Source organism: Eschrichtius robustus, chromosome 11, assembly GCF_028021215.1.
Source record: "Eschrichtius robustus isolate mEscRob2 chromosome 11, mEscRob2.pri, whole genome shotgun sequence".
NCBI classification, from domain to species: Eukaryota; Metazoa; Chordata; class Mammalia; order Artiodactyla; family Eschrichtiidae; genus Eschrichtius; species Eschrichtius robustus.
Window position 1 is genome coordinate 5,225,539 of NC_090834.1, and position 15,509 is coordinate 5,241,047.

Sequence of the window (15,509 nt, forward strand, 5' to 3'; positions counted from 1 at the left end):
TTTGCAATCATGTACATCTTTTCTTCTTAAAAGGACACCAGTCATTGGATTTAGGGCTCACCCTAAATCCAGTTTTGTTGCCGAAATATCGGCTTCCCTGTGCACCGATGCCGAACAGAAATATGGAGACAGAGATTTTGGAGGAAGACAGAGATGGCTTTATTTTTCTGCCAGGCAGAAGGGAAGACACAGCAGGCTAGTGCCTCAAGAACTGTGCCCCCCTGTCCTGGGGAATTACAGGGGTTCTTATAGGTGGAACTCCCAAGGATAAGTGATAGGATCAAAGTGGTGAAGGTCTTGCATTCTTCTTCTTCCAGTATTTTAAAACAGTCACTGCTGGCGTCAGGCAGCCTGCTAATTGGGTCCGTTCATCTCTGGGTTATCAGCCTGCGACCTTCTTTCTGAAATGTAAACAGCTACAAGGGGTGATTTGCTACAAGAGAATGCAGCAAGAGTAAATGCCAGGTGCAGGGTACAATACATATGGAATCAGAGAGTAATTAGCTTTGTGAAGGACATGTCGAGCTACAAGTATTTGTTAGTAGTAACAGCTAAAGAATAACCAGGATTGCTTAACTCTTTCAGGGCTGTTTATGCTGTTTCCCCAGCCTGTTCATTGCTGCTTATTTTTCTTGTTTATCAGAAAAGTCTCATTTCTATTTTCGCTGCAACGGTATGAGATCATCTCAAGACATACTGATCTTTAGGAAATATAAAAGCAAGTTTTAAAACTCATCTCTATTCTCAAGTTCATAATCCTTTGGAAAAGATTTTTCACATAGGAAACCACTTGAGAAAACAGTACAACACATTATAAAATACAATGCAAAATTGAATATGGTTGCAAAAATATGATTACTCTTGGAAGTTTAAATATGTGCACAGAAAAGCACTGTTCCCTTTCAGTACATATGTAATGGTGGATAAAGCCTGACACTGTTTGGTTTCGACTCTTCAGGTGGCAGAGCAGAAGGGACCTTGCGCTCAGCTAAGAGTGAGGAGTCCCTCTCTTCCCTCCATGCAGCCGATGGTGAGACTAAAGCATCAGTTGTTTTATTCTAGAATATATTTCATAAAAGGACACACAATTAAGTATATTTTATAAATACATGCTTAATAAATAGGCTATAGACTATAATTTCCTAAAAATACTAGTATCTATTGATATTTAGCATTGTCCATTGATGTTTTAATATGGTACCAGTCTTTAACTTCTTCATTTTTGACATGATTGCTATTCAATTTACATAAAAATAGGTGAAGTGTTTTAAGTTAACCATTTATATTTATTAATGCCCAGCGGAAAATGGTGTTAATAGTATTTCTTTCTTTAAATTTCACAATGAGAGCACAATGTTTGTTACAAAGTATAAAATTAAGCCGTTTTGATGTGTAGACCAGTAGTCTTTTGTCTTGCCAATTTAGCCTGACGTTAAATCTCACGCATCACTTTGGTTAGAGGCAGCCCTCATTATCTGAGGATGATTAGTACCAGGAGAGGGGCAACTTAAAGTGAATCTGCTTAAAATGGGGGCCGAAATTTTACGGTAAATAGTACAAAAAGATTTGATTGCAACTTGAAGAACAAAACTAAAAAATTTTGAAAATAACTTTTTAGCTTCCGTTTAGCATAAGTCGGGTTATAGTTGCAACTCTGTACTAATTTTTAGAATGAACAAAGATTACTTCCATGTTGACTTGGAGGGAGGTAGAGCTTTTTTGACAAAACCATGTAGTTTAGCAAATAGGACGTCCTCCACGTCACGTTTGGCTTGTGCAGCAGTATGGTAAAAAAGGCCCTTGTTACAAAAATAATCAAGAGCTGCATTGATTTCCCGCGGACTTTTCTTAATCCACTGGTATTAAAATTGTGCTCTTTTGAAGTTTCCTGGGGTGTCTTCCTTCTGGTCAACTTGCTCATCCTCATTTATAACTTCTAACTGCCAGGTCCTTATTGACCGATGGCTCTGCTTGTGATTCAACAGATCCTCGCATTTCACTTCCGTCGGGTGTCTGACATCTTACTGGTTTTCCCAGATTTTCCATTTCACTGAAGTTAAGAGAATGGTTCACAAAAACAATGCAGTGGGCTGCATAGGTGCTTGTATTAAGCAGCAAATAATATTTGAGTAGGGATTAATTTTATAAGTGGTCAACACATTAGTGGATGTATTTGTGTTAAGACAGTGCCTCTTTATAGTACATTTTCACTATGGCAATTCTAATCATTGTAATAGAATAATGAGATAGAGGACTTCTTTTACCAGTTGGATGTTTAGCAGTATCATAAAATCAGGTAATGCTCTACCACTCTTAAGGCCTCTCCTTGAGGAACTTAAAGCCTGTTCTTGTTAAAGAAAAAAAAATATATTTTTAAGTATTTGAAAGGAATTCTTCACTAAGTATATGTAAACACTTCTTTTTGAGAAGTTCAATTTTGTAGAAATTTGGGTATGAGGATTTTTCCTCAGAAAAACAAACAGAAAACCCTTTTTGCTATTGTACATCCAAAGTACCATTTAAAGTGGTTAGTTCTACCTCACACATCATGTGTGAGGTCAGTGATAAAATCAGAAGGAAAGAAATGAAAAACTTGGGCAAAGTCACAAGAGTCAGTGTTGGACTAGTAATAGAATCTAAGACTTTTGAGTCCTTTTTCCTATTGAAACCATCAAATGCATTCTCCTTCTGATTGTATCAGATGTGTTTGTTATTTAGCATTTGCTTTGGGAGTTCCGTCTGTGTGCCCCAAGAGACAATTATGTTTTCTTACTGTATATGGTATGTTTCTGCTGTACTAAGTAGATAATTTATCACGGCACCGTGTATCCTGTGACATTCATACTCTGATATTGTATCCATTTTTACCAGGTGATTCCAAGCTGTTCCGACCCAGAAGACCCAGATCTAGCAGTGATGCCCTGAGTGCCTCTTTTAACGGAGAGATGCTGGGGAACCGCTGTAATTCCTACGATAATCTGCCTCACAACCACGGAAGTGAGGAGGAAGTAGGGCTGCTGCACATTCCGGCTCTCGTGTCTCCTCATTCAGCTGAGGATGTTGATCTGAGCCCACCAGACATCGGGGTAGCCAGCCTGGATTTTGATCCGATGTCATTTCAGTGCAGTCCTCCTAAGGCCGAATCAGAATGTCTGGAGAGCGGGGCTTCCTTTTTAGAGTCATTGGGATACTCCAAGGATAAACAGAGTACCAGTAGAAAGGACACAGAAGCAGGTGGTAGCCAGTCTCAGACTCCAGGAAGTACTGCAAGTTCTGAACCTGTCTCTCCTCTTCAGGAGAAACTGAGTCCATTCTTTACCCTGGACTTGAGCCCAACTGAAGAGAAATCATCTAAGCCAGCCTCGTTCACTGAAAAGGTCGTCTATGCTTTCTCTCCAAAGATTGGACGGAAATTAAGCAAATCCCCCTCTCTGAACATATCTGAGCCAATTTCAGTGACCCTTCCCGCTCGGGTGTCAGAAGTCATCGGTACCGTCGCAAACACAGCAGCTCAGAATGCACCTTCTCCGGCCTGGAACAAAAGTGGCGAAGAAAGTGATGTCATAAATAGATCCCCCACCCAGGTAGTAAAGATAAAAGCAAACGAGAGAGAGGCCCAGGAAGGGTGTGAGTCTGAAGTCCAGCCCCTGGACCAGGTGGCTGCTGCAGACGCAGACCCGCCAGGGAAGGAGGAACCTGCCTCAAGCAGTCAGAGTAAGGCTGTACCTTCTGGACAGGCTCAGACAGGTACCATTTGCTTTCCTCCATTCTTTCTGTAAGCTAAGAGGGATCTTCAATCCTGTGTGCCAACTGTGCCTTTTAAGAGAGAAATTTACTCCACAGCTAGCCTTTAATCAAACAGAATGTTTTTCTAGGTGGTGCTGATGGCTCAAAGCCCTAAATTAAAATCAGTCAAACAAAAAATCCCCCGAAGGGCCAGTGGTCCTGCTTCAAACCTTCATAAAGTCCCCTTATCTCCTTGGACAGTCAGAATTCCTGGATAATTTTTGCACAACTTCGTAGCTCTTGATTCTGTTTTGTCTTCTGATAAAATACCTATATTATAGCCTTACAAGTTAACCAGCCAGCCTACACCATCAAATATAAAAACTATTCTTAATAACAATCTGCAAGCACTTGAAGCTTGTTTTCTAAGCAATCTTTTCTGAGCCAGGTGAGGGACCTGCTTCACCCCCATCTCTGTAGCAATCCAAGAGGAGATTGCAGTCTTAAACACTCTTTGTTTTAGTTTTCCTTCTGAACCAGATGTGTTTTCTACAGCATTTGCATGTGGGATAGAAGATCGTGGATTGCCATTTTGAAATATGGAAGGCACCCATTTTTTTTAGTGATGAAATGGGGAGTGTTTGGCTTTCCGTATAGGATAACACAAGCTACCTTTTCACTTTCATTTTTTTTCCCAATTTCCCACCAGGAGCGGATACCCATGACCCCCCTCAGGATTCCGTTCCTGTAAGTTCAGTCTCTCTTATCCCACCACCACCGCCTCCGAAAAATGCTGCCCGCCTGTTGGCGCTGGCCTTAGCTGAGTCTGCACAGCAAGCCTCGACCCAGTCGTTGAAGAGACCGGGCGCTTCCCAGGCTGCTTGTACACATTACGGAGACACAGCAGTGGCCACGACTGAAGAGAAACTGCCTACTGCCTACTCTAGTGCTACCCTAGATAAAGCCTATTTCCAAACCGATAGGCCAGCTGAGCAGTTCCACCTCCAGACCAAGGCCTCCGGAAACTGTGACCAGCCAGCACCGGATACGGCAGCTACTGGGGTTTATACCCATTCCAACGCCACTGAATCTGGGGAGCAACGACACCCAGCAGACATACCAGGCAATCAGCCGCCTCGAATCCATTTATCTGGGGACCCAGAAAAGGCCAGGGTCACTTCACTTCCCTTAACAGATTCTGAGTCTGATGATCACATAAGTTTCCCTGAAGCCCAGCCTGTGAAGACCAGTATGCCGACTGTCTCCTTTGTGGACCAGGGTCAGCTTCATTTCTACAGTGGAGATCAGCCTCCTTCTTACCTTGGCGCAAGTGTGGATAAGCCCCATCACCCTTCAGAACTTGCAGACAAAGCTCCCGCACCTTCTGATTTGCCTAGGGACAAAATCTACCCTCCTTCTGGGTCCCCTGAAGAGAATACCAGCACAGCCCCCGTGGCGTACATGACCACTGCTCCAGCAGCAGCCGACGTGAGCGCCAGGGAAGCCAACTGGGATGTGGTCGAACAGCCCAGCGCAGCAGGGTTCACCGCTGCCACCCTCCAGCTCGGTCACAGAACTCATCGTCCCCTCCCCCCGCCTCCTTCCCAGAGACCCTCAGAGCAGCTCCCAGTCCTGGGGCAGGTACAAGCCGCAGCCAGTATAGGACTAAGCAACGCCCACAAGGTAAGAAGGGGGGAGGTCAGCGAGGGGAAATGTGTATTTTTCCGAAGGTATGTCACTTTCCAGCAGGGTGTGTTGTTATCTTGAGTGAGATCTGACATCTGCCTTGAAGTCCTGTGGCAGGTTTCCATGAAACATTTCCCATTTGAGGTTGGCATCTGCCTTTATTGTGATGCTGGTTTTCCTCTGAAAAAGGCGTGGTTACTCGATGGCTCTAGTTGAACGATACCTGCTCCCTTTAGTTCCCAAGCATGTAGGTAGTTTCTTCATAGAAGTATGAAGAGATTGTGAACGAACGAGTCAAGCCGGGCCTTAGGTGTCAGGGCTGCAGGGCTTTCCCGGCTCCGTCACTGATTCACTGTGGCTCTGGGCAAGTTGTCCAACCACGTCTGCCAGTTACTCACGTCTGCACTACCAAAGCGCTGTATTCTCAGGACATTTGAAAGACTTTCTGCCTTACAGACTTTTTAGCAATATCAGAGGTGACAGTGTCCTAGGACTTTTTGTTATTTTCTCAACATTAACCAGCAGATTGTTCTATAGTTAAGCACCTGTTTTAACGAGAGAATGTTATACACAGAATGCTAAGGGTTTTTGCGGTCACCTTGAACTAAAAGGACTTCGCTATCTAGTCTTCTGTGCGGGATGCTCGTTCTAGTGGCTGCTTCGCAAGGGGAGCGTGTTTGCAGCCCTGCAGTGAGGACCACGTTTGGCTTCTGCTGCCACAGACCAGCTGGAGCACAAGGAGGGAGGGAGAGACAGGGGCTGCTGGATGCCACCTAGACGAGTCCCTTCCTGTCCTTCCCTGGACTTGGGGCTGAAAACTGTCCACTGGGCAGCCGTGAGTCACTTTAAAAACCTCTCCAGATAGAATCAATGCTTCTTGTTTAGCAGAATGTTCTTGGTGTTGAGACTGAGCTACACAGATAGACCAGGTGTATGTTTTTAACCTGGTGGTTATTTGGCTAAACTTCTGTTTGGTCTGCACAGTAAGATAGTGTCATGGGCACCTCATCTCACGTTGAAAACCTGTCGTTCGTAAATTGGAACAGCTCTCCAAAGGTGGGATGGCTGCTACACCAGATGGCTGAAAAGAAGGCAGTGGGGACAGGCAGGTCTCTGTCCTGTCCAGGGTATCCGCACAGCTTGGGAAATTTCAAGCTGCTGCCCAAATGGCCTCACCTTGTGAGTTGTGAATTTAATAGCGTTTGATTCCATAGAGGGGAGCAGAAAAAACAAACTCATAATGTTATCATCTTTCAATAGGTTCAAGGAGTAGTTCTGGCTCCAGAGAGGCCGCCTGAACCCAGAGCCCTGGGTGAGCCCACGCCCGTCCTGGTCGGCGACGGCGGGGCAGCCGCGCAGTGTCCCGCCTCTGCCCCTGCTTCCCAGCCCAGCCTTCCCGAAAAGGTGCGGGAAGGCGCCAGGGCCCCCCCGCTGCACCTGCGTGGCGAGCCCATCCCCGTGCACTCCTGTGGCTTCCCTACCCCGGGGCCCCCCACCAGGACCGTGGAGAATAAAATCGCCGCTGCCATCCACTCCGGCGGCGCAGACACGTCCAGCAGCTCTGGGCACCATCCCTTTGTCACGACTTCCTCGGCCTCCGTGGAGGACGTTTTGCCTTTACCACTCCCTGTCCCGCAAGCCAAGCATGCCTCTCAGAAAACTGCTTATTCCACCTTTGCTAGGCCTGATGTCTCCACCGATCCCTTTGGTCCAGAAAACTGTCTGCATTTCAGTTTGACTCCAAACTGCCAGTACCGCCCCCAGAGCGTTCCCCCTCATCACGGCAGAGTGGAGCAGCGCCAAGCGTGCGGTTCCAGGTCGGAGACACCGGCCTCCGCGGGTCCTCGGTACAACACGTACGTGGCCCCGGGAAGAAACGTGTCTGGACACCACCCGAAGCCATGCAGCCGGGCCGAATACGTGTCCGCTCTGAGCTCCTCCGTTAGGGGCAGTTGTTACTCCGAAGAAATGCCCCTGTACCCCACCATCCGCAGGGTGCAGTCTCTGCACACCCCTCCGTCGTCCGTGATTCGCTCTGTCCCCATTTCGAGGACAGAGGTGCCCCCAGATGATGAACCAGCCTACTGCCCAAGACCCCTGTACCAGTATAAGCCATATCAGTCCTCCCAGGCCCGCTCAGATTATCACGTGACTCAGCTCCAGCCTTACTTTGAGAATGGCCGGGTGCACTACCGCTACAGCCCCTATTCCAGTTCTGGTTCCTATTACAGCCCAGACGGGGCCCCGTGTGACGTGGACGCCTACAGCACGGTGCAGTTGAGGCCCCTTCACCGCCTGCCCAACCGCGATTTTGCTTTCTACAATCCTAGGCTGCAAGGAAAGAACGTGTACAGCTATGCTGGTTTTCCTGCACGTCCCCGGGCCAACGTGACTGGCTGTTTCTCTGCTAATGACCACAGTGTAGTCAACATGCCTCCAGTCGCCGACGTAAAGCACACTTACACCTCATGGGATTTTGAGGACATGGAAAAATACCGCCTGCAGTCCATCCGGAGGGAGAGCCGTGCGCGGCAGAAGGTGAAAGGGCCCGTTATGTCCCAGTATGACAACATGACCCCCGCGGTGCAAGATGACTTGGGTGGGATCTATGTCATCCACCTGCGGAGTAAATCAGATCCTGGGAAAACTGGACTTCTCTCGGTGGCAGAAGGAAAGGAGGGGCGGCACCCAGCCAAGGCCCTCAGTCCCGAGGGAGATGACCGCCTCTATAGGAAGCATCTGGAGCCAGAGTTCGACAGAGCCCACCACCACGGAGGACACGGCAATGGGCAGTCAGAGAAGCCGACCCTCCCTCAGAAGCAGAGTAGCCTCAGGAACAGGAAGCTGCACGACATGGGCTGTAGTCTCCCCGAGCACAGGGCACGTCAGGAAGCAAGCCATAGGCAGCTGTGTGAATCAAAAAACGGGCCACCTTACCCGCAGGGAGCCGGCCAGCTAGATTATGGGCCCAAAGGGATTCCGGACACTTCTGAGCCAGTCAGCTACCATAACTCTGGAGGGAAATATGTTCCATCAGGGCAGGAGTCTCTAAGACTGAACCACAAAGAGGTGAGGCTCCCCAAGGAGCTGGAGAGGCCTCGGGCTAGGCAGATGGCAGCCCCAGAGAAACACTCCAGAGACTGCTGCAAGGAGGGGGAACACCTCACGCAGCCAGCAGTCCCGCCCCCCAAGCCAGAGAGGAGTCACAGCCTGAAGCTCCACCACACCCAGAACGTGGAGAGGGACCCCGGCGTGCTGTACCAGTACCAAGCACACAGCAGGCGCCAGGGCAGTGGGACCGTCGGGCCCCAGTACGATAACCTGGAGGGCTACCACTCCCCGCCCCAGCACCAGCGAGGAGGCTTCGGAGCAGCGGCGATGGGCACGTATGTGCCCCCCAGCTTTCCCCACCCACAGAACAGGACATACGCTACAGCTCTGGGGCAGGGCGCCTTCCTGCCCACAGAGCTGTCCTTGCAGCATTCTGAGACACAGGTCCATGCGGAATGAGCCCCGGGAGCAATAGAGTTGAAGCAGCCTCTGCTGGACAGTGGACTGTTCTATTTTTTTCAGTAACCAAAAAAAAAAAAAAAAAAAAAAAAGGCTACAAAACCCCCGACCACATTTAAAAAATAAGAAGAAAAATAAATCGCCATCTTTTTCCCCCTTCCCTGCTTCATCACCACCTCTTCCATCTCCAGACTGTGTCATTTTTGTCATTTAAAGATCTGAAAGATTGTACAGCACTGTGTTGAAAATCTCATAAAGAAATTTGTTACAGACCATACTTGCCATATATAAGGGCTGATTTGTAAGAGCCTGAGGACTGCCTTTAACTGAATTTGAGTTTGACTTCGTCCTTCCTAGCATTTTCTGTGTCCTTCAGAGCAGCTGCTGCCCACTTCCCTGAAGGTCTTTGTGTGTCCTGTCTGTTCCCACTTGCTTTCCCAGTAGCCACGTCTTGCCTAGAGGGACACCCGCTTTTCTCACTTCATTCCCCCCCGGTCTTAGAAGGCGCTGTGTGTTATATTGGAGTGGAGAAAAACTTCTCCTTGATCCTTCACATAAGTCTATTGGACATTTAGAAAATTATAACAAAAAAAGGAATTAAGACTTTAAGCATTTAATAGTCATCACAAAATGTCAGACCACTTAGATCTGGGCTGAACCATGCTTTTCACACCCTTCCATAGTTTCTCCTCACAGTTCAGTGAAGAGACTCATCTCACTGCAGAGGGATTTTTAAGTTAGAATTAAAGAAACTTCTTAGGTGGACGTCAGTGACCTTTCTTTGTTAGTACCAGAAAATGACATCAGTGGTTCTAAGCTGCTGCCTGCCTTCAGTTCTTTTTTTTTTTTTTTCTCAGTAATATTTGGTAAATTGTGATCCTAGTGAAATATTTCACACCATTTGTTTTCCTGAAGCAACTTTTGTTTTTCATTTAAAAAAAAAAAAACAAAACAGCATGGTTTGACTGGATAAACACATAATTTATCATGATTACAAATTTACATGTTAATTTGTTTCTAAACCAGGTGTCCTGGCAATTCTTAAAGTAGCTACAGGTTATCTGTTAGTAAACTGAGCGTTCCTGCAATAACCACTTAGCACAGCCCATTTCATCTGCTGGAATTCTGGGCAGTGACCGTTTACACCCTGAGGAATGAACGTACTGTTTCTTCCCTCTGTCCTTGTGCGATCACAGTCTTACTGTAATTGCCATCCACACCAGCATTTCAGGTATAGTCCTTACAACGCTGGAGACATGTTAAACATGTTCACACCCAGGACTTTCTTTTGAAAGTTGCATTCCATTTTCTCAACCCACCTCACCACGTATGCCAGACTAGAAGGCAGTCCTGTATTTATAAAACAAGTTGAGATTGTCATGTCATTCCATAGCTCTTTATAATACTTGATTTTTATACATTCACATGTTTTAAATGCTCAGTTTGTAGAAGATACTAGGAGAATTTCATTCCATTTACTGGATGGTTGCTGCTCTGGCTTTTTAAAACTTGGAATTTTATTTAGAGCAAAGAAAAATCTTCTAAGAGGCTAAATTCATGCTGCTATTATTGCTGTGAAATTGTATAAAGATTAGGATTCATGCCAGTTTTTTTTAATCTAAAATATCATGTGATTGCATTTTAAGGGTTTATATTTAGAAAATAATAAAGTTTTAAGAGCAACACATTTACCTATATGTGGAAATATGCTGTAAGGTTTTCTTTCGTTCCCCCAGAATTGATCAGAGAGATTCAATAAAGATCATGGTAGAAATCCTAAAATTATGGAAAAGGTCTGCAGAAATTCGGGCCTCTAGATGAAAGGTGCAGACCCACCTGGTATATAGTCACAATGTTAGGGAACCTGATAGGATACTTCCATTTAGCACACACACATCAAGAGCTCTGTGCAGGAATTTGCTCTTTGGTGAATGTGCGGCACTAATATTTTTTCAACCACAGCCATCTTTTTGTCAGTAGGCAATCCATTGTCCCCTTGCGATAATACAAGCCCTGTAAGCTCTCACCAACAGCAGGGAGACTAGGAAGTGGAGCTGGTGTGACCCGGAGATACAGATGGCTTTAGGAACTGAGAGCCTAGAAGGGTGTGGCTGAAGGTGTCCAATTTTAGCATGTGTGGATTTGTCACGCACATTATTTACTCCTGAAACTAAGGTCTATTTTATAAATACTAAGCTTAATTCTTGAAGGCGGTTACTTTATTAAAGTGCTGTGGGTTTAGAAATGTCAGGTAAATATTTTGAATACAGAATAATGACTCAAATTCCTGGTGTAAGTGTGAAACACAAACTTTAGGTAAAATCTACAGTTGTTGCACTTAGTGTAGGTACAGCCTTAACTCTGGGTTCAGTTATTTGAAGGACTTTGCCAGTATCCTTCCCTTTCTCATATTGTGGGTAGACGGCAGGTCACTGTGACCCGGTTACCTCAGCATGGTTCACCTTGTGTGTGACTTCACAGATTGAGTAACTGTTTTGACGTGGAGCATTATGATGAGGAAATGGAGCTGCCTTATGCATTAAACCCAGAATTTAATTCTGTTGGTGTTTTCACAGCCATGTCTCCAGATTTTATCCTTTTTGGAAGAATTCTGATACCACAGCTTTGTTTGATTGAAATAAACATTCCCTGGATGTCTGGCCAGAGACTTTGCTAACAGCCCCGGAGATGCCATCTTCTTTCAGTAAATTTCATCTGAGCCTTATCACTTCCTGTGGTCAGTTTCCTTCTAAACATGCAAGTCCCTGGGGACGGTCCCAGGATAGGGCCTGCACGTTTTTATAATGGCAAAGCATTTTTTAAAAGGGTCAGGTTGAAATATTCTAGGACTAATCCTGTAAAGAAGAGGGACCATTAATGTGAGTGGGGATAGAAGAATAGGTTACTACCACATCTGAAGCAGCAATAGACATATACAGTGTAAATTTGAAATTTGCCCTTTAGTTTAAAAAAGGAGCCTGCAAAGTCCATATATCTGTTCCCAGCCCTGTCAGTCACCCATTCAATATGTTGGCAAAGTATCGTCTGAGCAGTGTGTGTAAGAAGTAATGAAGAAAGCAAAAGGATGTCAGAAAGTTAATTCCAAATGGTTAGAGGCATGTGATTTTTAGTACTGTGTGTTACGGAAATGTCAGGAATGGTATATTTTAACCGTGTGCAAGCTAATGTCAGTGTGCACAGAGGGTCTTTTTTCCTTTCTCGATTAGTGCTGTTAGTGTTCAAAGAATAAAAATGGTTGTTTTACAGTTTAGATTCCAAGGTAGCAAAATCTGATTTTTCAACCATGACCTGCATGAGAGAAGCATCCTAGGAAGTCTTAGATCATACTTCTGAGTTCTTAACTTTAATTTATATAGTGTTTTTTTTATGTTTTAATATTTTTGTGAACTGGTGTAAATTGTTAATGCATATATAAGCTTGTGTATTTTTGTAAATAGTTTGTGATTTATTTCTTGACCCATATGTAAATACTTAGAGTCTCATTTCTTCAAAAGTTATTTGAAGCTGAGTTGTGGGTTTGGGGTTTTGTTTGTTTCTTTGTTTTGGATGGGGGTTGGGGGAGAGAAGGGATTTTGTACTCTGATAACCCAGATGGAGATACCTTGTGGTTTAAAGCAAATGTCCCACTGAAAGCAATTCAGATATCAACAAAATTATTTCAGGTTAAAACAGACTTCCTTGTGTATGTGTTTCCTTTTTAACCTAATATGAATTATAACAAAATAGATGGGGTAATTGGGGGTATTCAGACCAAAAGATTAGCGTTTGTATGACACAGACTATTATACCAAAAGGAATATTATTTTATTTGAGGGAAGGGACTTAATGCCTCCTGTTTTTATCTGTCACAGTACGCTGCCTGGCCGACTCTTCCCCAGGTCAGACAGTACCTTTAGAACTGCAGAAACCTTGACCTGCACCGGAGGGTCTGGGCAGACTTGCTGCACGTAGGGCCGCCCTCAGGCATCTGTGCACTGGGCTGCCGCCTGGCTCCCAAGCTTGCGGTGTCCAGGAGGCTGAACTGGCTTCTTAGGGTTCCCCAGAAGGGGGCTCTGAATAGCAACCACATTTCTAAAGATTCCCACACAGCATCTTGGACAATCCTGTGTACTTTGCAGAGTGAAATGACCAGAAAAGAATCAACTCCTACACTCAGTCACCTGTGGCCAGGTGGTTTGTGGATAAAAATAAAGCATTCAAATGTGACAGCTGCTGCCAGTAACCCACCTGCCTGATGGGGGTCCAGACGCCTTCCTGTGCCAACGTTCTCAAAAGAAATGCTTCATATCAACCAGGACTTTGAAGGAAAAAAAAACAAAACAAAACACTTCAGTATTAAGCTATTGGAATCCTAGTTTTCCTACTAGGAAAGATAAATTACAAGTTATTCTTCATCCTAAAATATTAGGGCCTGTCCCTTTTTGCCAGTAAAAGGGAAGTTGCCTGTTTAGTACAGATGGCCCTGGCGTGCCAGCCATCTTTTATATATCTGTGTACCACACTCCAGACCGGAAGCAAGATATAACATCTGCTTTCAATAAACACTCCCAGCCTGAACATGTGTTCCCACGGAAACTGCTCAGATGGGATTAAAGACATGTATGACATTGCCACTGGGTCTTCTACTTAATTTTCTGAAATTCTCAATACCAAGTATTTCATTACCAAATTTCCTTCATACTGATGAAAATACAGTACCTACCTCTTAAAAATGTATATTTATTTGTCATTGAGGAATCAATGATAAATACATTGGTGGTGTTTGGGATTTTAGTCATTCGTGGTCCTGTGGGAAAAGGCACACTTTAAAGTGATACTCCCTATTACGTTAAAACTTTGGGCACCTGCATCCACCTGAAATAAGACATTTTAGTTGCTATGTTTCTCACATAATTGAGAGTGTACCTCTTATAAAGAAAATTGTGAGGTTTAATTTTTGTTTTAAATATTTTAATTAAAATATTTCCAGAATATATTTCAAACCACAAACTTTGCTGTCAGTATACCTAACGATTCACCGTTTACATCTATAGATCACTATACCACAAGATAGTGATACCGTTGGGACACACTGAGATAAAAAGTTCGCTTCTATTCCAAATGCTCTACCACCGCTGTCCTATTATGTTCTTGCGGTTTTTTTTGTTTTTGTTTTTTTAAATTTCCTATATCCTCCTTTTCTTTCTGCTGTCACTGCCTGCTGCTGTCTACATGGTACCTGTAAAACTCCCTCTTCCTCTAAATAACCATTCAAAATAAATAAGCTTGTCAAATAGGTGAGCAAAAAAAATTCTGAACTGGGGCCCTGAAAGATTGAGACTTTGTGTCATCTGTTTTTCATTACTTGGAGCCTCTGATTCTTTTCTCCTAACAAGGTACTTGGGTAGCCGAGTTTCAGAAGGCGAGATTATTATATAAGATGCTTAGAAGGGAGAATGAAACAAAAACTCTTAGGAGTTCTCCCTGCATTTGACATTTTGTGAGAAAGCTACATGATTAGACAGACTGGCATTTTCCATGTGAATAACTCCCCATAGAGGAATGCTGGCCCACAGAAGACATCCAGCTCCACCATGAACTCCAGTGGGAAGAGAGAAGGGAGTGCCAGGCACATACAGCTTCAGCTGTCATCAAGTCATTCAGTTAGTGCCCTTTTTTTTTTTTTCATTTCCTAAAAACATTTTGCAAAACACCCTGAGATTTCTCAGCCACTTGTTCATGTTTTAAACTGGGCAAGAAGTTCTCAAACTTTGGAATCCATATAAAGCACCTGCATAGCCGGTTAAACGTAAGATTCCTTGAGCAACCGCCGGACAGTCTGATTCAGTAGGTCTCGGACTGGACTCAGGAATCTACAATTTTAGCAACCACTGTGTGATCCTGGTACAGGTGGTTGAGAAATACCAGACAGCAGCTGTAATAGGCTTCTCGCAGAGGGAATACCAGTTCACGTTTATAGAGCTTCGCCACTTTTTCGCATTTGCACTTTGGCTCCCCGTCACTTTTGTGATGGCTAGAACGGAAGTTTATCATTCATTTCTCTGTCCCCGGTGATTACACATTAAGCCCAGATTCAACTATGTATAGCAATGACACATAGAAATTAGGTCGAACTGGGCTGACAAGCAATACAGAAAACACTTTAACATTTTCTAAAACTGGTAAGATGCTCATGACTCCATACCATCGACTCCCATTATACACTTACATAGTCAAGTCTTGGGTGTGAGCCATTCAGGCTGGTTAGGAAGAGTAGTTCACGCATATTGCTATTCAGACAGTCAACTCAAATCCTGTATTCAGGGGAAACAAATAACTCTTAGAACCAAGTGATCTGCTTTCCTTTCGCACCAAAACTTTTACAAGAACTACCAGCACATAATTAGCTTATTTGACTTTTTAGTTTCGTGTATTTTATCAGTTGTGGGCAATGGTATAGAAACGTTTTTAACAGCCAGTGGTGACACTATGCTTACTATATACAGTGCCAGTCACTGCTGTAAGCCTTGTACATCTGTTAACTCATTTGTTCCTCATGGGTTTATAGGTGAAGCCAAGGCACACAG

At 44.5% G+C, this 15,509-nt stretch overlaps 1 protein-coding gene across 3 annotated transcripts in view; it reads left to right on the plus strand.

Annotated features, from left to right (window-relative positions):
• Positions 1-13,545, plus strand: part of ARHGAP32 (Rho GTPase activating protein 32) — a 273,441-nt gene extending 259,896 nt beyond the window's left edge. For all 3 annotated transcript variants that reach the window (XM_068554527.1, XM_068554526.1, XM_068554525.1), the window contains 4 exons: positions 959-1,030; positions 2,872-3,747; positions 4,436-5,409; positions 6,673-13,545. In XM_068554527.1, coding sequence (XP_068410628.1) covers positions 959-1,030; positions 2,872-3,747; positions 4,436-5,409; positions 6,673-8,922 — 4,172 coding nt within the window. In that variant the 3' untranslated portion in view covers positions 8,923-13,545. The remainder of the gene's footprint in view (positions 1-958; positions 1,031-2,871; positions 3,748-4,435; positions 5,410-6,672) is intronic.
• The last annotated feature ends 1,964 nt before the right edge of the window (positions 13,546-15,509 follow it).